The 26,403-nt window shown below is 37.4% G+C and overlaps 1 protein-coding gene across 2 annotated transcripts; it reads right to left on the bottom strand.

Moving 5' to 3' along the window:
• Window positions 1-597: 597 nt before the first annotated feature.
• phf20l1 (PHD finger protein 20 like 1) lies at window positions 598-25,746 on the bottom strand. Of its 2 annotated transcripts, XM_088601726.1 has the most exons (24): window positions 25,646-25,746; window positions 24,602-24,727; window positions 23,099-23,270; window positions 22,676-22,771; window positions 21,934-22,018; window positions 21,627-21,715; window positions 19,021-19,228; window positions 18,152-18,265; window positions 16,376-16,458; window positions 15,772-16,030; window positions 13,676-13,867; window positions 13,077-13,301; window positions 12,590-12,655; window positions 11,550-11,840; window positions 10,722-10,937; window positions 10,565-10,618; window positions 9,787-9,894; window positions 9,540-9,704; window positions 8,424-8,605; window positions 8,016-8,115; window positions 6,901-7,096; window positions 6,449-6,767; window positions 5,680-5,845; window positions 598-2,465 (listed from the first exon to the last, which is right to left on the bottom strand). In XM_088601726.1, the coding sequence occupies exons 2-24, from the start codon at window positions 24,682-24,684 to the stop codon at window positions 2,323-2,325; spliced, it is 3,612 nt and encodes a 1,203-aa protein (XP_088457852.1). In that variant the 5' UTR covers window positions 24,685-24,727; window positions 25,646-25,746; the 3' UTR covers window positions 598-2,322. The 2 variants fall into 2 exon arrangements, with proteins under 2 accessions (XP_088457852.1, XP_088457854.1); XM_088601728.1 differs by lacking the exon at window positions 22,676-22,771.
• Window positions 25,747-26,403: the final 657 nt, after the last annotated feature.

Raw genomic sequence — 26,403 nt, 5'->3', positions numbered from 1 at the left:
TTTCATGACTCAAAATGTACCTCGATTATTTCTCGTTCTTGAACTGGTAAGTGGCACAACTTCAAGGCAGGTATAATAAAACTAATGAGGAACAAGTAATAGGTTTATTCCATGCTGAAGAAGAGAAGAGAGAAAACACAAAGTTTCGGCCGTGGAGCCTTCTTCAGGTGTGAGCCTAGTACAGACTACGCATGCTGACGCAGCTACCCACCTGAACTAATAAAACTAATAATACTAGCAGGAATAATTTTAGGGGAATCATCATACTTAACAGTGCAAAATGGATACAAATTATCTATTAATTTAACTATTTTCTATTTATATTGAAGTATTTGTACTCACTGTTTTCCTGCTATCCAGAAGACGAAATATCAAGAAAGTATATTGGCAAAATATAAGATCACTAATATTCAAGTCTCTTTACATGACAGCATGCTCTTTGTTAAATACCATACATTTAGTAATGCAATCATGGCAAAAGTGTACACAAAATGTTTAAAAATAAACGTTTGCTGGCAGGTTTCTGATATCACCAGACAGGAGAAACAAAAAGGCTTCAGAAAATAAGACATTGAGATAACAAAAACTGAAGGCATATTAAATATACAGAATATTTTTAATGAACAGTTTACATATAGTAAATTACATAAAGAACAGTCTGGTTTGTAGTTATTTTAAATAAATTCTTAATGTACAGTTGGTATATGTAAAGAAAAGCAACTTCAAGTTTCATACCCTACCAGTTCTAAAACGCACTTTATACAGATAACTAGAACTGCTGAATAAACTGAGGCATTTTCTTCAAGTATATTTAAGTTCATGTTTATGCCTCGCAGATTTTTACAGTTTAAAAAACTGTATATACATTATGTTCAACACTGTAATTTGTTTACATTTACATCCAGCTTGCATGTAGACTGCTGTATTAAGACTAACCTTTATCAATTAATATGTAAACTTAATGTAAAGCAGAGCTGTAGTAGCATGAAATATTAAAACACCAAGAATTTAGAAGGGCTCAGGGGCAGAAATCAGATGGCAAAGAACAGAACACGCATGCTCTAGATGTTCTTAGGCTTCACAGTTTACATATATTGAAGTGAAGGATTGTTCTTGTATTTTGAGTTGCAAGCTGGGTGTAAAAACAGGTATATATTTGAAGAGCACACTCCATCTCAGAAATTCATCAAAAGGTGTAGCCTTTTATCTTCTTCACTGTCTTCTCCACAATTTCCAACCTTTCCAAACCATATGACACAACAGTAGCATTGGACATCTATGCTATTCATTACACTTGGCACAATACAGGATTACCAATTATTCACAAAGAAGGAATCACAATGATACATAAAACCTACTTTAAAAAAGAGGGCAATGTTGACATTTCCTTCCCCATGATTACAAAAGGCATGAGACTGCAGGAAAATATACTTCTCACGCAAAACTTGGAAAAAAAAAACAAACAAACGCAAATGCCCAAGGCTTAACTTGAAAGCTCGAAGTTTAAACTCGAAACGAATTCAAGCACCGAGTGCTTTGATCAAATCCAATTATAACACACTAGTTATAGCAGTCCTGAAAATGGAAGTCAAATGTTTGCAACATTCTCTTAAACTTCCAACAGATTTTGCCATTTTTTTCCTCAGGGCCCAAAACCACTATATTTACATAAAATCTCTGGTAGGGTGTTTCATAGCTGTGGTGTGTTTCCAATTACATGCTCATTTTTATTTAAGGATATTTGTTATGCACTTCATCTATTCATTCACTTTACTTTTCAGTTTCGGCTTATTTATACTGTAGAGCTTATAACTACATTTTACCTTAAGGAATTCAGTGTATATCAAAATGTCTGCCCTGCATTCTTTAGCTAACTAGGTTGTGTGACTTTTTTTATTACTAAATGAACCTGTGGACAAGTAACATGACTACCTTCCATACCCTTCGGTGCCTTTTCTTGATCGAAGTTTGCTTTGGCACTTCTGAACCTTTTAATTTATGCTTCTTATTGTCCAAGCGCTCTAATTTCCTCCAGTGTTAGTACATGTTGAGTTCTTACGTTCTCTACCCCACAATCCCTCTCTCTTTCTTACACTGCTACATTGCCCTTCAACCAAACATGACTTACATCATTTATGTTTACCCAAATGGACCTTGTTTTTTTCCCTTTTTTCTAATGTCGAATCACATCAAACGTATTTTGAACTCAAGTGTGACAAAGGGGGAAAAGACTTTTGTCTGAAAGCACCTTGCGAGAAAACAAAAGGCTTCACTGTCCTGTCGCAATGTAGTGTCCTGCTCTTTGCTGCCATGCAGAGGGGCTCAAACAGAACACAAGGTGCTCATTTGCTGTACTTTGCCCAGGTCTGTTAAAAGCTGCTTAATCCTGCGCTTCAGCTGAGGCAGTCTTGCAAGAGGATCTGGTGGTTCCAGCTCCCCAGTGAAATCCAGCCAGCTTTCTAAAACTAAGAACAATAAAGATAAAAAAAATGTCAAGAAGGAAAAGCCAGCAGTTGCCGATTATAATCCTACAGCCTTCTGTTAAATCAGATTAAAAATAAAAAAGTGGTGAGTAAAGAAAGTTCTAAATGCTGTAATCCAAACTATCCAACACAATTAAACAGTGTTATGTATAGAGCTACGCGGTAAAACCGGTATACAGGTAAACCACGGTTCTTTAGTCATGCGGTACATACCGTGGCAAGTTTTAGACCGTACAGGTATGCTCTGTAATTTCAGGAAGTTTCTGGCAGCGGTTTTATTTTTTCAATTTTAACAAAGATTTTCTACTGTTTACATTCATAAAATCAAATTTGATTCAAAGAAGATAAAAATGTTGTTAACTTTAAAAGGGTGAGTAAAAAAAAAGTCATACTACAGGTATTTCCCGCATATCACTGGCTAGTAAGTTTAGAAATATAATGTGATTTCGGAAATGACGTGGAAAGAAGTATTTGATGATTATTTTTCTTATTTCTCGTGAAAAACATATGGTTATTCCTTAGAGCTGTCTTGCTGAGGCAAAACTAATTTCTAAGAGTATTCACAGATTTTTACAGAGAGTCAGAGAAAATTATCATCAAATACTCCTTTACAATTCCATTGGGTATGGTAGTTGTAATATTAAGGGCTGTTTAGCATTGACGTTGTTAATGGTATATGTTACATACTGTACTTATTTTCAATGACCCATTGAAAATGTGCTGTTTATTCTAGTTTTTCTGATTCTACTGTAACTCTAGTCGAGAAAAAGTCTAGTCTTGATCATTACTACCATTAGACATGCTTTGATTTTTTTCTTTTTGCAAGCAAGATTGTCTTAAGCTCTTTAAGTCAATATAAAATGTCTTGTCTCAGCAATGTTTTAATTATTGAGGATTCTTTGAAGTTTTAGATGAAATAGCAAAGGGCAATCGAACATGCTAAACATGTTTTATAAAGTTGTGAATGTCAACTTTACACGTTGTAAAGAAAGAAAAAAGTTACAACTTACAAGCACCTGTCATATTTGGAATTTTACATTATCTTGCTAAGGAAAATTAACCTCCAATACCTTGTGAAAAAACATGTAATCATTTAATGATTGACAAAAATCTGCATGTTGTTAAATTGTTCTTACACTGTTCAGTGTTATTTCTAGTTCTTTGGTTCCAATAATACAACAAAACAACAATTTTCATTACTTTATTTTGTATATAACTCAGTATGCTTTACTAATCATGAAATCAAACTACGAGAGAGTCTCCATATATAAACATGCAAAATAGTTTGCGGTATACCACGGTACATGCACGTATACCGTGTTATGTACTGCGGTACGTTTTCCTTAGGCGGTGCCCAACCCCAGTTATTTATCAAAAAATGAGAAATTAATATGGGAAAAAAGCCTCAGTTACAGTGCCTTGCGAAAGTATTCGGCCCCCTTGAACTTTTCAACCTTTTGCCACATTTCAGGCTTCAAACATAAAGATATAATTTTTTTATTTTATGTGAAGAATCACCAACAAGTGGGACACAATTGTGAAGTGGAACGAAATCTATTGGATTTTTGAAACTTTTTTAACTAATAAAAAAATGAAAAGTGGGGCGTGCAAAATTATTCGGCCCCTTTACTTTCAGTGCAGCAAACTCACTCCAGAAGTTCAGCGAGGATCTCTGAATGATCCAATGTTGTCCTAAATGACTGATGGTGATAAATAGAATCCACCTGTGTGTAATCAAGTCTCTGTATAAATGCACCTGCTCTGTGATAGTCTCAAGGTTCTGTTGAAAGCGCAGAGAGCATCATGAAGACCAAGGAACACACCAGGCAGGTCCGTAATACTGTTGTGGAGAAGTTTAAAGCCGGATTTGGATACAAAAAGATTTCCCAAGCTTCAAACATCCCAAGGAGCACTGTGCAAGCGATCATCTTGAAATGGAAGGAGTATCAGACCACTGCAAATCTACCAAGACCTGGCCGTCCCTCTAAACTTTCAGCTCAGACAAGGAGAAGACTGATCAGAGATGCAGCCAAGAGGCCCATGATCACTCTGGATGAACTGCAGAGAACTACAGCTGAGGTGGGAGAGTCTGTCCATAGGACAACAATCAGTCTTACACTGCACAAATCTGGCCTTTATGGAAGAGTGGCAAGAAGAAAGCCATTTCTCAAAGATATCCATAAAAAGTCTCGTCTAAAGTTTGCCACAAGCCACCTGGGAGACACCCCAAACATGTGGAAGAAGGTGCTCTGGTCAGATGAAACCAAAATCGAACTTTTTGGCCACAATGCAAAACGATATGTTTGGCGTAAAAGCAACACAGCTCATCACCCTCAACACACCATCCCCACTGTCAAACATGGTGGTGGCAGCATCATGGTTTGGGCCTGCTTTTCTTCAGCAGGGACAGGGAAGATGGTTAAAATTGAGGGGAAGATGGATGCAGCCAAATACAGGACCATTCTGGATGAAAACCTGTTGGAGTCTGCAAAAGACCTGAAACTGGGACGGAGATTTATCTTCCAACAAGACAATGATCCCAAACATACAGCAAAATCTACAAAGGAATGGTTCACAAATAAACGTATCCAGGTGTTTGAATGGCCAAGTCAAAGTCCAGACCTGAATCCAATCGAGAATCTGTGGAAAGAGCTGAAAACTGCTGTTCACAAACGCTCTCCATCCAACCTCACTGAGCTCGAGCTGTTTTGCAAGGAAGAATGGGCAAGAATTTCAGTCTCTCGATGTGCAAAACTGATAGAGACATACCCCAAGCGACTTGCAGCTGTAATCGCAGCAAAAGGTGGCTCTACAAAGTATTAACGCAAGGGGGCCGAATAATTTTGCACGCCCCACTTTTCATTTTTTTATTAGTTAAAAAAGTTTCAAAAATCCAATAGATTTCGTTCCACTTCACAATTGTGTCCCACTTGTTGGTGATTCTTCACATAAAATAAAACATTTATATCTTTATGTTTGAAGCCTGAAATGTGGCAAAAGGTTGAAAAGTTCAAGGGGGCCGAATACTTTCGCAAGGCACTGTATGTTTTTTTTATTTAATGGAAGTCTCTACCTTAAAATATAAAACATTTAAACCACTGAATGGTGAATGTGTTGTACTAATTATGGCATCATTACAATTGCTAATGTGAAGTACATTAACATTTTGACATTAAGAAACAGAAGAGACCCTTACCATCAAGTTCCTTTTCAATCAGGTCCATTCTGCCTGCAACCTCATTCTGAACATCCTCAATATGTGTTAGGAGGTTTAGCTGCCACTGGAGGCAGTTCTTAGCGTGTTCTGCTGATTCCAGGCTGCTTTCATTCAAAGAGCCTGACACAGCGATCGCAGAACTTTCCTGTTTATGAACAAACACAACAAAATACAAAAATGAAATATATTTGCCTTTAGCATTTACACCATTATAGGCCTAAACCTACCATTTAAAACAAACTGCAAATATTGTGCAAAACCTCAGCCACAAGCTAATACATTTTTAACTGACTGACAAATCTTTTGTATGATATACCAAGTGGCTAGAAAAATAGCGAGACAATTGTGGGCAAAATTTCGCATAAAATACTTAATTGTAGCAAATGATTTTATGATCCATACAATATTACTAACACAACTATAAAGAGCATAAAATGATTGACAAGGAAAGACAAGCAAAGGAAGAAAAGACCAGAAGGAAAAGGAGACGTGCAGATTTTGCAGAAAAAGGAAATAAACTACAGTTCTCGGCAAAGTACCTGAAACCTTATGTGCTTTCCAAAAATATTTAATTTGGGGGATTAACAGCATTTGTAACTTTCTAAACGCAGGAAACTTGGCAAGGAAAGCAGCTGACACAGGGAGGAAACTTGTTTCTTATTCTTGCAAATCACACTGTTTCAATAAACAATCTGTAACTAATCTAAAAAAATGTCATCACTTAATTCTTATCCAGATCAAAAGATACCTCTTCTTCTTTTGGCACAGAATGCACTGCGTGTACTGCTGCATTGGTCACAAGCTCTAGGGCCTCTTCCTGTCTCATTCCCTCTTCCCCATCAGAGCTCAGCAGGTCAGCGACAGGCCTGTGGTCCAGCCCCATTCCTGGGGGTTTCTGGTAACTGTGTTCACTAGTGATGTATGTTTCCTGGTTGGAGTTTTGGGATACATTGTCTGTTATCCTGTCCTGGTAATGAATACAGTCTGGATGTACTCCCATAGGCTGATCTTCATCTGAATTCACCCAAGATCGGGCCCAGAGGTGCAAGCTGGGTTTGTGTTTGTTTCTTTAAAAATCAGAAGTAAAAAAAACAAAACAATTAATGCTGCAATACACCACACACATAAATATAGAAGGATCAAAAACAATTTACTAAATCCTTAAAACTTTAGTAAAAGAGAAAATGTTTTATGACTTACTGTAATATGTCCATTTTAAGCTGCAGTCCATGTAGTACCTTCTTCACACTGTACACATCACCCAGCAGTTGGTGTGTTGAAACTATCTTTTTAGCATTCTGATGAGAGTAGTTTTCACTCAGAAATGACAAGCCATACATGTGCCCCTTGTTTAACCAATCTTTGTCATGACGATATTTTGCACTCCACCTTTGCCCTAAAGAGAAAAAAAAGTTAACTTTACAAAATACTTTCTCATCCTGATTTAGAGTACAAAGAATTTCTATAAAACCTTTATTACCTTCGAGTACAAGTACAGTATATATTTTGAAGGTGATTCAGTAAATAAAGCAAAAGGCTCAAATGGTAGTGCCTGTAATCTTACATAGTTACAGGTATAACCAATAACTCTGGTTTCCTGTATGGAGAATCCCTAGAATACAAACGGTCTCTCCTGGTTAGTGAATGCATTTTTAGAATAGGGTGATAGGTCCCTATTCACTTTGGAGCATCTGGTTTTTGTAGACAGAGATTTAACTGAAGGTCGTATCCTGTTTTAGTAAGAAGGCAGGTTTATCTCTCGTTGGCCTGTGTAGGTGTCTTTATAGGATCTTTGAGTACTTTATAGCAGTCTGGAGTTTTACTAGTTGTCAGGGCATAGGCCTCTAAGATGCCCTGTTTGTAAACAGAGTAACTTGTATGTTTAATGTGTTGTTAAGTGAGTTGTTAAACGTATTTGTTTATCTCAGTTTGTTTCTACTTTATTAATCCTTCTGTAAAGCTGTTCCAGAGAACAAAGATCTGAAGTGCCTCTATTTATACTAACTACTCAGGTATATTCTTTGCCTTATCTTTATAATTTGGGGGTTATGATTATGTGTTTTGCTTATTGATTATGCCAGTTATTTCTGTAGTTTTCTAATTTCTTTAACCTACTATTTGTAACAATATTCACAGCTACTTCCTTGACACGATATTGCCATACAACTTCATAAGTTGAAAATTAATTCCGAAATCATCTCATACGTAGAGTGTGCCTTCGACGAAGTCTGCACAAGGCGACTCATATTTTAACCAACACTAAGGTCCTCTTAACAGTACAGACGATGAAGATCAGTCTCATTCTGTCCTCTTACCTGGTGGATCCCTACAAATGTAACAGATGTACTGCTCAGGAATACTGTCCTCCAGCAGTCCCATACAAATGCTATGTTGCCAGCACATGCACTCTTCACACTGCAACACAAAGATAAATCACATTTTAGTCTTTCAAAACTGTTTTACTATAAGATACTTAGTATCCTTAAGGAAAAATGTAAATAAAATATCAGTTACCTATGTAGAACCTGTTAACTGTGGGTTATCCACATAAATACTTTTATGCAAAAATGATTAAATCACTGCAAAGCAGAATCAGCAGACAGACCACTTCTTTGGAACTTGTCTTGCATTGAAAAAATGACTGAATATATCTGGTCTCTTAACATTTCCAAATTACTTTGAAGGAAATGTGGGGAGACCAGGGGAAAAACATTTTCACACACCTGGATCATAAATCCATTTTCCTCATCCATTTCACAGATGCAGCGCACAATTTCATTGGCCGCATCCTCCTCCTCCTGGAAATCATCCATGGTGAGGGAATCGAAATCCTGATTGTACTCGTCTCCACTTAGAAGCAAGCTCTCCGTCGAGGAATCCTCCAAGAAATCGATCTCGGAGAGGTCTAAGGGAAAACTCTCAGTCTGAATGTAGGAGTGCTTAAAACATTTACCAGACTTTACCTCACAAAAGACATGTAAAACAGCTTGCCCAATCAATACTTAACCTTTTTAGAGGTGTTAGTGGGGCCAGCAGGGGGCGCTCACCCTGTGGTCCATGTGGGTCCTAATGCCCCAGTATAGTGACGGGGACACTATCGTGTAAACAGGCGCCGTCCTTCAGATGAGACGTAAAACCGAGGTCCTGACTCTCTGTGGTCATTAAAAATCCCAGGGCGTTTCTCGAAAAGAGTAACCCCGGCGTCCTGGCCAAATTTCCCATTTGCCCTTATCAATCACGACCTCCTAATAATCCCCCTCTATGAATTGGCTACTTTACTCTGCTCTCCTCCCCACTGAGAGCTGATGTGTGGTGAGCGTTCTGGCGCACTATGGCTGCCATCGCATCATCCAGGTGGGGCTCCACATTGGTGGTGGTGGAGGGGAGTCCCCATTACCTGTAAAGCGCTTTGAGTGGAGTGTCCAGAAAAGCGCTATATAAGTGTAAGCAATTATAATTATTAATTATTTTTATAATAAGCTAACACCCTTCAAGCCGTTACACAAAAGAACGATGACACGTGTACCACATCTTGAAAGGCTTTTACTGTAGCTTCCTTGTAATGCAGACACCTAAAAAACAATTATCTAAGCATATGAAAATATTCTAAACATATTAACTCTTTTCTTGAAGGATATTTTAAATGCTTTTTGTTTAGAAAAGATTTGTCACTTGTTTTACATTCATGAAAAATTTAAAATAACAGGATTGTGCAAGAAAAAAAAAAGGGAACACAGAGTAAATTAACATTCAGTTCTTAACAATCTGAAGACTTTATGACATAACAAACATTCCTATAAAATTAAATTCGAAAAGGGCCAATATCACTGTACACTTACTCTCTCCTGTGAGGTCAACAGAAAGTATGGCTCTGGGGTACTGGAAGGACGTATGTTTGGATGAGGAAGTGGTGTGCAGTGTAAAAGAACTACCAGACGAGCGGTTCGGTGGAGAAGAGCATCTTTCCAAAAAGGCCAGGGACATATCTTCATAATCTGAATAACCTGAAGAGAGAGCAAGAGGTAAATGAGCATCTGGGCAAAGTTACAAACATCTAATACAAAACAATGAATCGATTCCACTTACTGTGCTGTTTCGATTTCTTTTTCTTCTTTTTCTTCTTTTTTTGTTTGATTTTAAATGGATCTTTCTCCTTTTTGTCTTTACGTTCCTTGTCCTTTTCTTTCTTTTTTCCTTAACGAGGGAAAAAAAAAAGGTTAGGCTTTTATTCAGCACAAAAAGCTAATTGTCAGCATATAACCCATGCTATATCATGAAGTGAAAGAGTTCAGATGTGTCGTCTGTCATTTTGTTTAGCTGGTTTAGTACAATATTAGTTTAAATGGCATTTTAAATGCCATCAGTATTTATCCATTTTTAAAGTATATATTTGGTTTTATCCACAATTAATTTTGTTACCCAAAAATCGTGTGCTGGCTCACAGTTACTAGATTCATCACCACACAAAGATGAAAGTAAGGAAGTATAGGCAGATTTCTCCAAACCACACACCATTGATCTATCGGTCTTTTAACACACTGCAGGCAATACAGCCCTGAACTGGAGGTTAAGCATCAACTGGAGGACAGGCAAATTGCTCAACAACAGGCACCCCAGACTCCAAGAGCGAGGGGTGCTGCAAGGGTTGCTGAGAGAGCCCTCATCGACAATCCCAACGCACCCTCAGTTGTTCTTCGTTAACTGTGAGCCACCACTTGGCAAATCCATGTCACTGTTGACTAGTGACACAACCCCCAACTGAAATCCGAGATAAGCCACTCTGGAGGCTGATTTTGTTCCCCATGTTATAAATTATAAATGTTGACTTCAATTGAGGTCAAATTCATCAACAATATTATCATACCTATTGTTTGGCTCTTATCTTCAAGTTTACTTTTCTTCTCAGTCTTTATTTGTCCTGCAATTACACAAAAAAGAAAATGGCAAGGTTTGCATTTTAACGTCTCAAAATCTCAAATGGCGACTGCGGGAAATTCGATGGACCAAAACGTGCCACAGACCTGGCTCTGAATGTTTGTCCTTGTCAATAACTTTCTTGAGTATCTTCTCATGTAAGTTCTCAAAACTCTTCTCGCGGGGGGGCAATGGCAACTGGATGTCTGCACCTTCAGAGCTGACGGAAGCGGAGGATCGCTTCTTCTTGCTGGACTTGGGGGGTTTCACGTTGGTACTCAAAGGAGATTCTAGTTGTAAGGCTTGTGTGTGAGGAGACAGGGCTAAATATTGAAAAATGCAAAAAAGAAAAAGCCAAAACAATCATCACATTAATGCTGTGCTGCAGATATAAACATGAATTCTTAATCTCTATAACAGCATTTATACTTCATGTTCTAGCTCCACTATTAATCAGGTTTTTTAAACTTTTTTTTAAGTTTAAAAGCACTTTTGCAAAACCAGTTTTCCAGCTTATATCTGTTCCCATAGAAAAATCTCAGTTAACTCGCAGCAAGTTAAACAAATACTTTCACAGTATGGTGCCGTGGCTCTGTGGCTAAGGCCTGTGGCTGGAAGGTTGCCGGTTCATATCCCGTGGCCGGCAGAGGAATCCTACTCCGTTGGGCCCCTGAGCAAGGCCCTTAACCCCAACTGCTCCAGGGGCGCCGTATAAATGGCTGACCCTGCACTCTGACCCCCACTCTGTCTGTGTGTCTCATGGAGAGCAAGTTGGGGTATGCGAAAAGACAAATTCCTAATACAAGAAATTGTCTATGGCCAATAAAGTTATCTTATCTTATAGTGTATAGTGCTACTGCAGAGAAGACTGAAAGACCAGAAGAATAGACAACAAATGACATTTAGTTAAGCAACAATGGGCTGTTTTTGCATACACGCAGAGGATGACACGGTTCGCCGTCTCTTTGCATCATGACTCTCTGGCGGAGTGCAGGTGGGGACTGAAGCAGACGTCGCTCTAGTCCGCACAGCTCGTTCAGGAGATCCGGCCTCTGACTCCGTCTCTTTATCAGCACTGTGATAATACTTCAAATGATAGTCCAAAAGCTTGGCTTTTCGGAAGGCCTTGGAACAGCCAGGAACCTTGCACTTGAATTTGTTGTGGTCTAGATCTATGAGTGGCTCTTTTGGGGAGGAAGGATCTTCTGGCTTTTTGGTGTTTATTACTGAATAGCAGAAAAAAAACGGTTGAAAAAAGAAATTAACATACACATAATTGACAAATCTGTATTTAAAACTTACATTTACTCAACAAACTGATTTCACTTTCTTGTGTGTGCACTCTTCTATCATTTCTGTCTGCTACTATGTTGCAATCGTGGAAAGTTTTGGGTTTGTATATAAAGAACTAAACCATTTGACTTGGCACAACAAAAAGGATTTCCTTGCTAAACTCCATGCTCCTGTTAACTCTAAAGTACTGAGACAAAAGGTACTAGCCTTTCACGTATTGTGATTTGCAAGCTTAAATATTTAGAATCTACAGATGTAACCCCAATACTAATAGGAAAAACATAAGAAACTAAATAAGTGAACTTGCCAAGGGGTGAAAAGTATTCGAGACTGTGTGGGAAAGACTAAATATAAAGGACCAGATCTCTTAAAAGCTAGGACAAGGCTAGAAAACCTAGTTGCTTTCAAGACTTTTTGTTGAGGTGCTGGAGGTTCTAAAAATCGTGAGCTGAATGAGGCACTACATAAGGGAATGCACAAGGTGAGGGTTTCCCTTATGTCCCTAAAATGTTTCAGTGCAGGCAAGAAATGTACTTAAGCAATTTCTTAAGACTCCCACTTACATGAAACCAAAAATGCAGCTTATTATACTTCTGCTGAAACTCACAATACTTTAATCAAGATTTCAACATCAACAAAACAAAAAAAAAATCTTAAATGCAACTAAAACGAAAATACATACTTGGCTCCCTTGCATGTTTGTTTGGTTTCAAAATCTTGGGTACTGCCTTCAACACAGCAGCTACAACTAAGTGGGGAAAAAATTATCCGTTACTGCTCTTACAACTTTGTAATCAAAATTTCACGTAATCAATTACATTATACACCTGTTAACATATACAGCTCTGTGACTGAGAACATCATGGTATGTGATTTAATTTTGTTCTAGGTAATTGCTGGAAATCAGGATTTTTTAAATAAATGTCTAGTTCTAATACAGTGCAGGTGGGTAGCTGCGTCAGCATGCATAGGCTGCAAAGGAACAAGTAATAGGTTTATTCCATGCTGAAAAGAGAAGAGAGAAAACACAATGTTTCGGAAGTAGAGCCTTCTTCAGGTGTCACATAGTTCTAATATAGTTTATTTCACAAACTAGCTGATTTATTCAACATCATTCTATTGACATTCCATTTTTCACAAGCCTGACGAGACTTGATCAGGATCAGTACCTGCTGTGGGACAGGGCATCTTCTCTTCAAGAGCCGTCTGCATCAGAGAAGCAGTGCCAGGATCTCCCTGTTCTTTTTCAGTATCAGGAGGCAGACTAGGTGGGGGAGATGGTGCTGTGTTTGGGGGTGTTGAAACAGGTGGTGGAGGTGTCAAAACAGGAGGCACACTTAAGGAGTCATCAAGGTCCTCAGGCTTTTCCAGAGTGATAGAGGTAGTGCCTGATGCTTAAGAACAGAAACGGATATTTAAATGAAACAAATGCACACAAAACAAAAGAGAAAAAAGCCAATGGTAAAAAATGCGTTTAAGTCACAATATAAAGATGTTTCAAGCATATTAATGTTAGTTTTCTGTGATTAAAGGGCACCTACACAGAAGACAAAAATAAATGAAATCAGTAATAAAAATCATTGACCATTTGTGACTACTGTATTGCTTTAATTTAAAAGCTTGAAAACTGTGAGAAGTTCTGGGTATTAAAATAGCAACATTAATTCATCAAATAAATATAAGTACATGTGGAATGGACACATAAGATACAGCTAAATGCAGTCCTGCTCTTCATGGCACATGGGGTACAAAGTGCTGGAGAACATACCCTCAGGCAAAGTAGGCTCTGGCTGAGACTGGAGTTTGGGGTTAAGAGCTTTCGCTTCAGAGGCTGACGGTGGGGGCTGAGCTGGTTCGATGGAGGAGTCGACCGTACAAGTCGCCAAACGCTGGGAACGTCTCCGTCGCTGGCTTTGCTCAGATGGTCGGGGTGAGTTGGGAGGCGGAGGTGTGGCGAGTGCTGCAGAAAATGAACTTGATTAAACTTCTCTTTAAAAAAAACAGACTTATGTGGAAGCATGATCTATATGAAGAGGCTCTGAAAAATACTTCCCTTTGAAGTTTAAGAGGAAAGAAATTTCTCCAGCCCCACACTAAATCTTATTTTACTTCAAATGACTCAAGCCAAAACCGTGACTATGCAAACTCATGATATGGTGTGGTCTAGGTCAATGGGAAACTTTAAATAAAGAACAAATGCAATGGTGCCACTTCATTGTCGTAATTTGTTTTTACCACTTGTATTTTCTAATTTTCATAAAACCTCCTTGAGGCTTTTTAAAGGGCAAGTTCATTCATTAAAGATAGAATTTATTAAAAAATGCAGACTGGGAGACATTTGGTGGTTTGGCAAACTAGTGATATAGCTCCACCTATCATCTTTACACCTTAAGAATGTTGAGATCATTTTATTTTACCTCAAATCTATTTATGTTCACATTTTAAAGTTGTTAATTTTTGCAAGTAGAATAAAATAAAGGGTTTATTTGTAGTTGTTGATAAAAAATATTACAGTCAAAGCAATTTTAGCAATGATAATGAAAACTGCTTCTGTTTAGCAATGATAATACTTAATAGGGCTAAGTTGTGCTTATCATCAGGTACTGCACCAAATGATTTTGATCCGAAGTTACTGGACTATGTTAGAGTTAAAATCAGAATTAGTGGGGTATGTCCATGATTTGTGATCCGGTACGGTGCTAGGTACGGTATCTTTTCCCCAGTTTGAGGCCTGTACCTTTCTTCAGTCTTTAAAAACTTTACATAAGAAGTTATCGTTATGTGTGGTTTCCAAGCATCACATATGGCTTAAAAATATTTTAGTACTTTCTAACCGATAGAAAATTCTGCCTCTTGTTATTGAAGGCAGTACATTATCTCCACAGATATACATGTGTACAATGTATATGGAATAGGTTGTTGATTGAGTAGAGCTGTTTATTGGGATAACAAAATACTAAACTAGTCAAATGCCAGCAATTGAAAATTGAGTAGACTAGGAACTTAGAACAAACCAAAACCAGTGAAAGACACAAAAAAGTATTGTGTAATAAAGATCTCATTTATGCTACTGATATGATTTATGGCACCAAGTCTTCAAGCAAAATTATCCAGAAAATGATACATCCTGCTTCCAGAAATATCTGTGAGGACCAGACCACACTGGCTTAGGACAGTCACACACATCTCATTCATCTGCATATTCAGCTTCAGAGTACAGTACCTACTGCTTGACAAATTCCAGGAAAAGAAGGTCTGCAAGTGAGGTGAACAACAGTAAAGATCTGTATGTTCAAAGCTTTCAAGGGCAATGCTGACAGCAGAAAGATGAAATCCACATCTTCTCTGAGTAAGAGCACATTTTAGGTGGTGGTAGAGAGAGAATGAAAGAATACAGTGTCTGGAGACATTGGGATAAGTGAATTCCAGTGTGGTGGTGGAAGTTTGAAAATGTGGTGTGGAATCTCTATTAACATAAGAACGACTTTGGTCATGAGGTAGACTGACGACAACCTTATTGCTCACTGATGAAGTCCTTAAGGCACAGATTGCCATTCCTGCTTTTGGTGGTTGGGCAAGCTGGTGACATAGGTCCAGTGGGTTTATGGGAAATGAAGCGTGTCTGAGCTATACTGGTCAGTCTGTGTACCCAGTTCTCCACAATTTATGTTAACCTGACCAGACAGAGAGCATATACTAGCAGCTACTGTCTGCTGGGAAGCATTAGGAAAAGGTTACAGAAGCAAATAGTACTATTCATAATAATGTTATTTACTTTTACCATCTATATGGAAATAAGCTTGAGATGTTTCCTCTTTTCAAAATTCCTTTAATGTTTGACCATGATTAATGGTCCAGACTTACCAGAATGTGTGCTGTCTGGGAGGCTTGGGTCAGGACTTGGTGAAAGTGTAGATTCTGCCACACATGTCATCTCGTCACCAACTGGCATGGCTACAGAACAAGGTCCTGAATGCTTCTGGCTGCTGGTAGATTCTCCAGAATCATGTTTGAGCCGTCTGTTTCGAGACTTCACAGGAGACGCAGTATTTTTCTGGGTTGCGGTGGGCAATGTGGCTTGAGCCTCAGGTTTATATTCATTTTCTGTACTTGCTAAGCTTCCCTAGGGAAATATTCAACGAAATGCATGGAAAATTGTCGGATTCCTCATAAGAATGGCCACTCAAAACTCTTATCTTTTTCAGTCTATGTAATGCAATGCATCACACCCTTTATTTGTTAATAATTTGTACTGAAAAGAAACCCCACAGTACCATCCATGGTAAACATTAACATACAAGAACACCCTGAAGGTTTTACAAACTAAAGCCAGTTTTATGAAAGGTCAAAAGTATAGATTAAGACAGACTTTACAAAAATTGTAATGCTAATAAAGCTAAAACTTATTCAACAACCATTCCCTTTAATTTAAGTTACATAAAAGTAGTAATCAAAATAATATACATACCTCTTCAAAACTCTCTGGAGCTTCTTTCTGGTCTTCCTTGCACTCTACTTCATCTTCATTAGAGGCTTTTGAAACTAAAAGACCTGAAAAAAAGCACTGCATGCTTAAGGCTCTTGGGCTATCTAATACATAAACAGTGATAGATGCATTTAAAAAAAAAAAGATTAGACTTACTATACTAACAAGTGTATCTATTTTATAGTGTATCTAAATTATAGAAAAAAATTACAAATTTAAATTAAATAAGCACAAAATCATGAACTTGGTGACTTTCAGTACTTTCAAAAAGTTATGCAACTCGCATTCAAGTTCCCACAAATTGCGAAGTGAAGCAGCCCTTCCTGCTCACTAGTCTCTGTAATGCCTAATGTAATGTGATGTACAAGCAAAGAAACACAGGTTGTGCAGCAGACATTTCAACACAGAAATGTTCCAACGTGATCTGCGTGCAGAATTAGTATTAAGTATTTGTCGGCAAAATTGTTCAGAAAACAAAAGCAATAATTCTATTGGATTAAAAGAGACATATTCACAAGCCTGCTTATTTACAATGGCATAGGGCTGCACACATCACCGGAAGTTTTGTTGCCTTTTTCTGAATCGCAGAATCTGGCGCTGCAAATACTTGAAAATTACGTCTACATTGTGATGTGAATTGGAGGGTTTAAAAGTTACTGTGTACGTTGTACTTTTATCGTGGTTTGAAATGCACTCATCAATGCCGATTCTTTCTAACCCTGAAATATGAAAATAGAGTTCCCCTTTAAGGTATTAAAAACTATTAGCCTTGTTCAGATATCTGCAACTTTCATGATTTAACTATTCTGTGACAGCATAACACTTATATTTAAAACGCGAGTTCTACCTGTGACATTAAGAGTCACAATATAAGAAAGTGAATGATATAGCTTCCCGTTTTAAATGCTTATAACATAAGTACAGTCAAAGAAAGTACAGCTGAGATGTGATGATTGAGACTTTTTCACTCTGAACAAAATGCTTCACACAACAGATGACTGAGCTTTCTTTTGTATAGCACAAACTTCCCAAATTCATTAGGGACTACAGTATGTTCACTTTAGCTTTACTAGGTTTTTTAATGTATCATTTTTTCCTTTCATTTTACTTATGTGTATAATGAATAATTATTGTACTTAGCCTTGACTTTTAAAAAAAAGATTAGAAATAAACTAGGTTTGCAAGTCATGGAAAACGTTGCTAATATTTGCAAAAAGAAAATACAGTAAACCTGCAGAGATCTATGAAAAACAAAACATTGTGTATATTACTGTCCAAATTGGGTCCTCCTGGAACAAACTCCTTTAACAATCCCAGTCTCCTCTTGCACATTTGAAAGGTCATTCTCAAGCCTTCAAAGGATTGAAACTTACCTTAAGTCTACGAGACAAGTCAAACTGAATCATGACGACTTGTTACATGCTCATTAAAGACTCTTCCTTGGACCTCGATGAAGAGGTAAACTAATTCATACTACAAGCCGCCAAAGTACTCTGAGTACTGATAATTAATAAACCACACACTGAATTTAAGAAGTCTGAGTGATTTTGATGTTTCCTTTGAACATAGTGCTTTACGTTGATATCCTCCTAAAGACTAAACAAGTATAAAATTAATAAAAAAAGAAAAACACATCTCAGCAAATTCAACTTATAACTTGTTAGTAGTGATCATTCAATATTGAAAATGGGTGCTAGACGGTGGCGCTACATCATTACAATCCTTTGTAAAAATAAAGAGCTTCGGTTTGAGCCGCACCTGTAATTTTATTGAGACGAGCTCTCTTTGCATGGAATGAAGTTCCTTGCCCACCCTTCTTCCTCTTTGTTTTCACGGTTTCAGGCTGTTCTGAGGTTTGCTTCTGTTCCTCCTCTGTAAGGATTTTAAATTATGTTAGACTCTTCACATTCATAAACGAAATACCTCCTCCTCTTTGTGTGAATTCAAAATACAATAACAAAATCACTTCAAAAGGACTGAAGTAATATATCATTTTTTTTTTCTTTCATGTAAAATGAAAGGGGTTATTACATTTTTACTACCAATTAGGAGTAACATTATTTTGGATGTGCACAAGATAAAGCTCAAGTTTCAAGATCATTTATTTTTTTATCACAAATCACCTCTTGTCACCTCACCTGTAGCATCAAACACAAACACGGAAAGAACTATTAGCTTAGCATCTCTTTTTCATAGGAAAACAGTTATCATCAGGTGTGATTTATCAAAGGTAACTGATTTCAATGATTGTGATTTTATAACTGTAGTTCAACCCATGAAAAAGAAATGCGGATATCCAAAGTCAACTTAACCTGATTTGACCTCCCTAAAAAGACAAAAGCACTCTGGGTTAAAAGTTAGTGGTCATGCATTTCAGCTTTATTAAAATGAAAATTCATCCAAAAGCCATTTAATAGAAAGTTTAACATTATACAAAAATAATGCAGCAGTCTGATCTGGAGCAAAACCACAAGAATGACCTTTTCATTAATTTTATATTAAAAATGAAGCACTACTTTACTAATTATATGTTATTTCGTAGAACTAAAAGTCAAAAGAAAAAATACGTTAAACATGTGCAATTCAGGCTAGGCCGATCACAGAAACAAGAACCAAAGATGTCAGACCTAATTTCTGAGTAGAATCAGGCTCCTCTTGTGACTCTTTTGCGTCCTGGGCCTCATTTACAGGATTAGTTTCATCCTCTGTCTTCGGGGATGCCTTCCCTGCTCTCCTGTCACTGTTGTCTTTATTGCTGTTGGCACTTGTACGAGGCCTGTAGGTTCCCTTGCTCTTTGCAGCTGCAGTTGCTGCTTTTACAAGGGCAATCCAATCCTGTCGAAACAGTAATAGTTGTGGTCATAACACATAAGTGGATCTGTTATCAGCGCTATGAAACTACATACTGTACAATTCAAATAAAAACTGAAAAAAAAAACTCGGGGTTTGGAACCACGGCAAATTTAGCTTGAAAAAGGACTGGATGAGAATGAGCAATTAAAACTTGGAGGGTTTGAGTTTTTACTATATTGAAAGTTATTCTATATTAATAGGAATAATGAAATGAACTACAATTAAGACATTTTAGAGGACAAAGTTATATTTTTTTCATTTCTGTGTTACAAAATAAAGGAAATAGCTTCATTTTTAACAACTTAAAGTGCCTACAATGCATACTGTAAGCATTTTGAGTGGTTTGTATACACAAAACTAGTTCATTTGTTATCATCCTGAAGGGCAGGGCACAACATGTTTGGGAAATTGTGGGTTAAAAGAAGCCTTTGGAAGTTAAAATGCCTACCATGAAGAAGGTAGTTAACCCTACAATCCAAAAGTATTTGAGAAAATCAGGTTTGTAAAGAATGTCATCCAGTCCTCTTCCAAAACGCAAGAGTAAAATGTTCACACAACAGCTATTAAAGCAGTGTTTGGATGAATATGATCTGCATCTCAGTGTGTCAGGTTTCAAAAGATCTAATGAAACAATCTAATTTAGTAAACAAATATCTGTGGTGAATATTATCCCATCTGAGCATGAAACATATTCCAGCCTAATGATTTTGTTAAAAAGTTGTCACTAGCTAAGGATTACTTTAAATATCTGATGTTCCAGCTTTTTTACAGCATACAAAGTTTAGTAGTAAGATACCATAAATGACTAAAATAATTCTAATGTCCCTATGTCTCATTCATTAAGGAAATGAGATAAATAAAAAGTAATAATATTAAAGAGAACATAAAACAGATAGGCCTACAGTCTGATATTATTCAAGGATGGCATGTTCTTTTTTTGAGGCTTAAAATCTTTATTCCTAATATTTCTTAGGAATGAAAAGGACAATTTCTAGGAACAAACAATGACCACATCCTAGAGAACAAATGGAGATTTGAGGACGGATCTGGGGGTGTTCATTGTCTGGGGGTGCCTGAGACTGCTGCAGGGGTTTAGAAGACGTCAGCAATTGTATCCTGCCTTCACTTTGTGCATCTCCTTCACATAAAATTCAGAAATTCCCTGCTGCCTGTTACCTTCTGAAAAAGAAGGAAAAATGAAATATAACACTAGGGTACCCTAACACAGGACAGATTTCTAAAATGGCAAATATCAACTGGCCTAACAAGCATGATGTATCCTTACAATTAACATTTACATTCAGTTTATGGACTTCAATGGGTTTACAACCTGTCGAATAGTATAGAGTCAAGTGAATTTAACTACTAATAATATCATTTCAGATACTATTAGGCATATATATGTTAGACTTGCAATTCATTTTCTACCTTACCAACCAAAGGAATACAAAATTTACCGTACAGCGAGCACACAGCTAGTAAGTATGGCATATTTTTGTTCTGCATATTTGACTGCATATCACAAGAATAACACTGTAAAGTCTCTGGTAAGTGTCTGAGCAGGTTACTATGAAATGGATACATGCAAGACTGCTAGCAGCACTAGCTAGAATTAGCTAGTATGTCGAGTTATTGGTGAAGTCCTAATCATGAAAATTCTGCTTCATGTCATCATTTTTACTTAGTCCCTTCAATGGGCATTACAGGATTGGTATATATATATATTTCTGAAGCAGGTTTGGAGCTATGATCGTCTTTAAAGAAGAATGTTTCTAATTTCAACAATGTTCTCCTCTGACTAAAATAGGGGAAAATGCACAGTCATAGGTTAATCAGTTCTCTATAGCTTTCCAGGAAAGCCAGTGATGTCACATTCCTGCCTCTCCATGTCATGAAGAGGTCTTTCACTTTTTAGATCTCTTTGATTCTAAACACACTCTATCCACATGTACAATCTGTCAGTACTCAGCCTCAGAGTTCAAATCGACATTTTTGCTAATTTAATGGAGGTCAATTAAAGTACACACAACTGCAGAAATAATGTCCAATTTAAACTAGAAAGCAAAAAACTTTCAATGTTTCAAAACCTCTTAATGTACACCGTTTTATAAGGGATTCAAGATCAATCAAACGTAGATGTACATCCATTGCAAAACGCAGATAAAATTGCTAACTTCAAACTTTATAAAAAATCCTTTGCATTAGTGCCATGGATTTGACAAACTAATAGAATTGTGATTCAACTTAAAAATTACACTATTACAATTTTTACAAAATACAAAACCTTGTATTCAAATCATTAACAATTCAAGTGAAAGAGTTCTTCATTCATCAATGTCTTTCACTGACACGATTAAGACTTTGTCTCTAATTGACTTACCTGTCCTTTTGCATCTTCAGGCATGGATTTAATATGCATCCTCTTCACACACCGAATAACACCATCATAAAACTGAACTGTGTATGTACCTGAAATTATAAAACCCAAAGTTCATTGACATTTATAAGCATCACATTTAACTAATTAGGAAAATCTGTTTAAAAGAATCAAATACATCTTCATTTACAATATATGAAAGATCTGTGGACATAGAACCAATTCATATCGCATACGGGGATCACCTCATCTCTTCTCCCAATGGAATTACATGTTTTAGGCAAAAACGAATCATGTTCCTGACACTTACCTTCTTTGTTTACTGATTCTATCTTAGCTGGGTAGTAACGGCAATCTGTCCATCGGGCTAACACCTCTTCTCCTGATCTCAAAACCTATAGGGAAAACAAGCCAAAACAACCAACCAAAAAACTTACATTTGAGAATCTACTGAGCTTACAGTACCTTGTATAGGGTTCCAATAAGTGTTAATGTAAAGATGAGCAGTAAAGGTTTGTCAAAGTTGCAGTGTCTTAAATAACTTTTCTAGGGGGGCCTAATTTATTTAGATGGGTGTCTTTGAAGTATTGTAAATATTGTATATTGTATGATGTAATGGAAAATAATTCTTATATGTAACTATACACAGTAGACATGCAGGATTGCTTTCTAATAAAAGGTGTACATTTTGTGCTTTAAAGGACATTTAGGAAAAAAGCCACTTCCTCTTTCAAGGAAATGTTTGTACTACAACTTTACGTTCAACCACATTTACAAACTAAAAATAAAAGTAAATACTAACAGAAAAAAAAGATGTTTAAAACAAGACTATCTCACCCACACTTAATATGTAGACAAATGCCAGCTCTCCAATCCCTAACATGTAAAGCAGTATTTTATACATATATGATTCAACATGATTCCCATTTGTGCTAATAAACCGCTGGTTTAATCAGGTAAGGGGGTTATGAACTCTTTTTAATCACTAGTCAGACAAGCAGTTAGAACATCCAGATAATTGTAAAACTTTGAGTGCAATTGGAATATATTACTTGTCTTGACTGCGGTAACTCTGTTTGGTCCTCTGTGCTCTCTGTACTTCCAGGATGCTCACGAAGGCGAGATGCTCTCATCTCGCTGAGTCTCTCCTGGTAAAGACGTTTATAGATAAAATATAGATGAACAATTAGTCATGTGCCAAATCAAATAAGTTTAATCTTTTTCAAATGACAAAATTTTGATATACACTTTCATGTTTTATAACCGATTTCCAAAACAGTTTGTACTAAATAAGTTAAACCATAGAGTCAGGATAATGGACATGCTTGAGCTTTCACTAACGTGGTATATTTTTATAAGCAAAATAATACAAGTATTCAAAGTCAGAAACGACGGTTTTATTCAGTTTAGCTTTGTACTTGAAAACAACTGCTTAACATTCCTAAAAAAAGACGAAGAAGAGCAAAAAGACTTACAGACATCTCTTCCTCCTCCTTCAGTCCTTCTTTCCGAAGACCTGTTCTCTCCAGAGGACGCAACCGAGTGCTGTCCCAGAAGATCCACTCGTCGTATCGATGGCTCCACCGGTCGAAATGGACAAGCATCTTTCCCTCCTCATAGTCAATCTTCTCAATGCGCGAAGGGTACCTGAAAAGAGTTTGAAAACATGGAAGATAAACAAGAATTGTTTTTTTCCCCAGAGTTCCCTGGGCCCACACGGAGTCCTTTCCATGTCCGTCTTACTTTTGGGATTTAAGGAGAACTGCAATGCAATTTTTTTTATTCCGAGGTTAGAAAGAATCGGCATTGATGACTGCACTTCTAACCACTATAAAAGTAGAATGTACAGAGTAACTTGTAAAACCTTCAATTTACATCACAAAATAGACAAAATTTCAAGGTGTGTGCAGCATCATGTTCTGCAATTCAGAATGAGGCAACAAAACTTCCAGTGACGTGAAGCAGCCCTAGGACATTGTAAACAAGCAGGTTTAGGAATACATCTCTTTTAATCCAGTAGAAACATCACTCTCAACTTCGAAACGGTTTTGCAGATAAACGGAACTTATTTGTTAACTTTGCACGTGGATCATGTAGGAAAATTTCTGCGGTGAAATACCTTCTACACAACCTGTACGTAATTTGCTCTGATATTACATTACATTAGTTATGATAGTGACTAGTGAGCAGGAAGGGCTGCATGATGTCTCAATTTGTGGGGACTCTTGCTCCCGCCAGCGGTTTGAGACAACATGGCGACTTACAGCATTTTTTGCAAAGTTCACGATTTTGTGCTTAAATCAACATTTACCGTCAAATAATTTATTTTGCTCCTGAGATTTCATAACCAGTCTGAGGATTTGGGACTGCAGTTACCCCTTTATCACGTCCTCACTCCCCTGAGAAGCAGGATGTTGATTTTCTGTCATGGAAAATCATTTAAAATAAATGCTTGCAAACAAGGCAGCACGGTAGCTTGGTAGTTAGCATCGCTGCCTTGCAGTGCTTAAGCCCTGGCTTCAATTCCTGTGGTACAATCAGTGAGGAGTTAGTAGGGGTTCTCCCTATGTTCTTGTGGGTTTCCTCCGAGTCCTCCAGTTCCTTCCCATAGTCCACGGACATGCTGGTAGGTTAACAGACCTCTGCAAAAACTGGCCCTGGTGTGAGTGTGTGCATGTCTATGCCTGCCCTGCGTTAGACTGGCGTCTTGTCCAGGGTGTATCTGACCTTAAGCCGGTTGCTTGCCGGGTCAGGCTTCAACTCCTCCATGACCCTGAACTGAATAAAGTAGTAAGAAAATGGATGGTCACAAACGTTAAAAATACACAAACACCCAGACAGGACTGCCCACGATGAACTGTGCATATAAGCTACGTCCAATGTTCTGTAAAATGGGTTGTACGTAAAGGTCCTATACAACTAAATGACTACAGAATGAAATAATCATTCTATAAATGAATATTACAGAACTTGCTTACCATTTCTGTAGGTAGTCTTGCGCTTCAACCCGAGCACCAACCTCAAAGGTAATTCCTGGACGACTCGGAGGCCTCTTGCTCATCTTCAACCTTCCTTTTGCCTTTCCAGAAGTCTTGTATTTACGCCTGCAGACGACACAAGGTGGTCAACTGACTGCCAAAAGTGCAGTAACCTGAAAGCACTGGAAAAAGGCGAGGACACCTGGTTTGTCCAGCACCTATGGCTTTTTTTAAACGCATTTTCTCTCGCACTAGCCCTCTTTTTATGTTTACTGTGATCTGAAGGAAGATCCCCAAACAAAAGACTTGTGTGAACTTGTCCGAAGACCAAGCAAGGTTACAGCAGGAGAAATCCCCGTCCACATAACAAATGGACCTTTGTTTCCGACGTGTTCAGACTGCTTTGTTAACTTCAACTATTTTTAACCTCACTGTTAATCCGTTAATACAGTCCAGAAACACTCGCAAAAGGAGTTCAGAGTATCACTGCAAGGTATACATATGAAGCACTTGCTTAAATTCATCTGGCTTTCCATTTTCCTTTTAAACAAATTAACAGTCACGTTTAAGGTTTTGGCATTTTTAGCTCTTTTAACAGCATTCAAATGGTTAAGAGTAACTTCAGCCACCGTCAACCGTTACTGTTTTTTCAAAGTAGTTTTTTATTTGTGATTTTTACTAAGTCTATGAACATCTATCATCTGCAAATCCCAGATATCACTCGACTACAAAACTGTTTTAATTCGTTGTTTAAAGTGCAAGGAAAGCTGCATTTCTCTACGACGTGCTACCCAACCATAACATACGAGATTTGAAATGTATGCTTGCAGCCAGAGTAACGCTGTCATCAATGTCAATCAAAAATGCACATAATACAAACTTAGAAAAATTAACAGTTCAAAGAATTCCAGAAATAGTGGGCCCAAGCGTTTCCAAAACCGATTACTTTAACTCGTTACAACAGTATTTCGTTTCAATTATTCGTTGGCTATGTGTTTCTTCTTAAAACGTACAGTACACCTACTAAACAGTGTACAGCTTTACCTTTGGAAAACATGGAAAATGGGTTATTTTAAAAACTCAGCCTTCTCTCCATTCTTCTGCTCTCTGATACTTTAACCCTCTCCCTAACCCAAACATTGCGGCGTCAGCACGTACGTGACCCCAGCGACGCGAAGCCATGCAGGAGGCAGCCATGGTGGTCACGTGATCTGGGATTCGCGGATCACCGAAATACTATGCGTGTGTCTCGTAGGTGTAGCATCAGCATTTGCTAACTTTTTATTTATTAGTCATTCTTGGTAAATTTCACATCCATAAATCAAAATGGTCTAATAATACTCCCCTTTTTAGTTCTTTTGAGGTGGAGCTGAAACACAATTTAAATTCTATTAAAAAAAATTGAGAAATAATAAAGCAAGGAAAGCATATGATGTATGTAAAAAATACAATTCGATCACATAATTTACTTCATTACCTCTGGCGGTTAAATGTTTTTTTTCTCTTGTACCTGTTTTTGATCCTCTGGTTATAGTTGTGTTCGTAATTTTTTTATACGTTTAATAAAAACAAATTTAAAAAGTATTTGCTAACTTTCGATATTTAAGATTTACGCAGTTTTATTTGGCCTCAGCAATACTGTGATTACAATCCCAAATAGCATACCGCCAAACACCATGCATATGTCAGAACATTTGTTTAGTCTGTCTAGTGCTTCTGGAAATAGCTAGTTAATGATGCATGGATCTTGCGAGTCGAGTTTATGATATGGAAGAGAATCATTTTCCACCGCCAGACACAAT

Source organism: Lepisosteus platostomus, chromosome 12, assembly GCF_059453375.1.
Source record: "Lepisosteus platostomus isolate fLepPlt1 chromosome 12, fLepPlt1.hap1, whole genome shotgun sequence".
Lineage (NCBI taxonomy): Eukaryota > Metazoa > Chordata > Actinopteri > Semionotiformes > Lepisosteidae > Lepisosteus > Lepisosteus platostomus.
The sequence above is the reverse complement of the archived record's forward strand: the minus strand, read 5'-3'. Positions and strand labels throughout refer to the sequence as shown.

Bases quoted from the DNA above. Each gene is read 5' to 3' on its own strand.
- phf20l1 (XM_088601726.1), bottom strand. From the start codon at position 24,684: ATGAGCAAGAGGCCTCCGAGTCGTCCAGGAATTACCTTTGAGGTTGGT. The intron at 13,868-15,771 runs GTAAGTCTGGAC...CATTTTCTGCAG, and splicing joins CCCAGACAGCACACATTCTG to CACTCGCCACACCTCCGCCT. The intron at 10,938-11,549 runs GTATGCAAAAAC...TTCAATATTTAG, and splicing joins AACCGTGTCATCCTCTGCGT to CCCTGTCTCCTCACACACAA.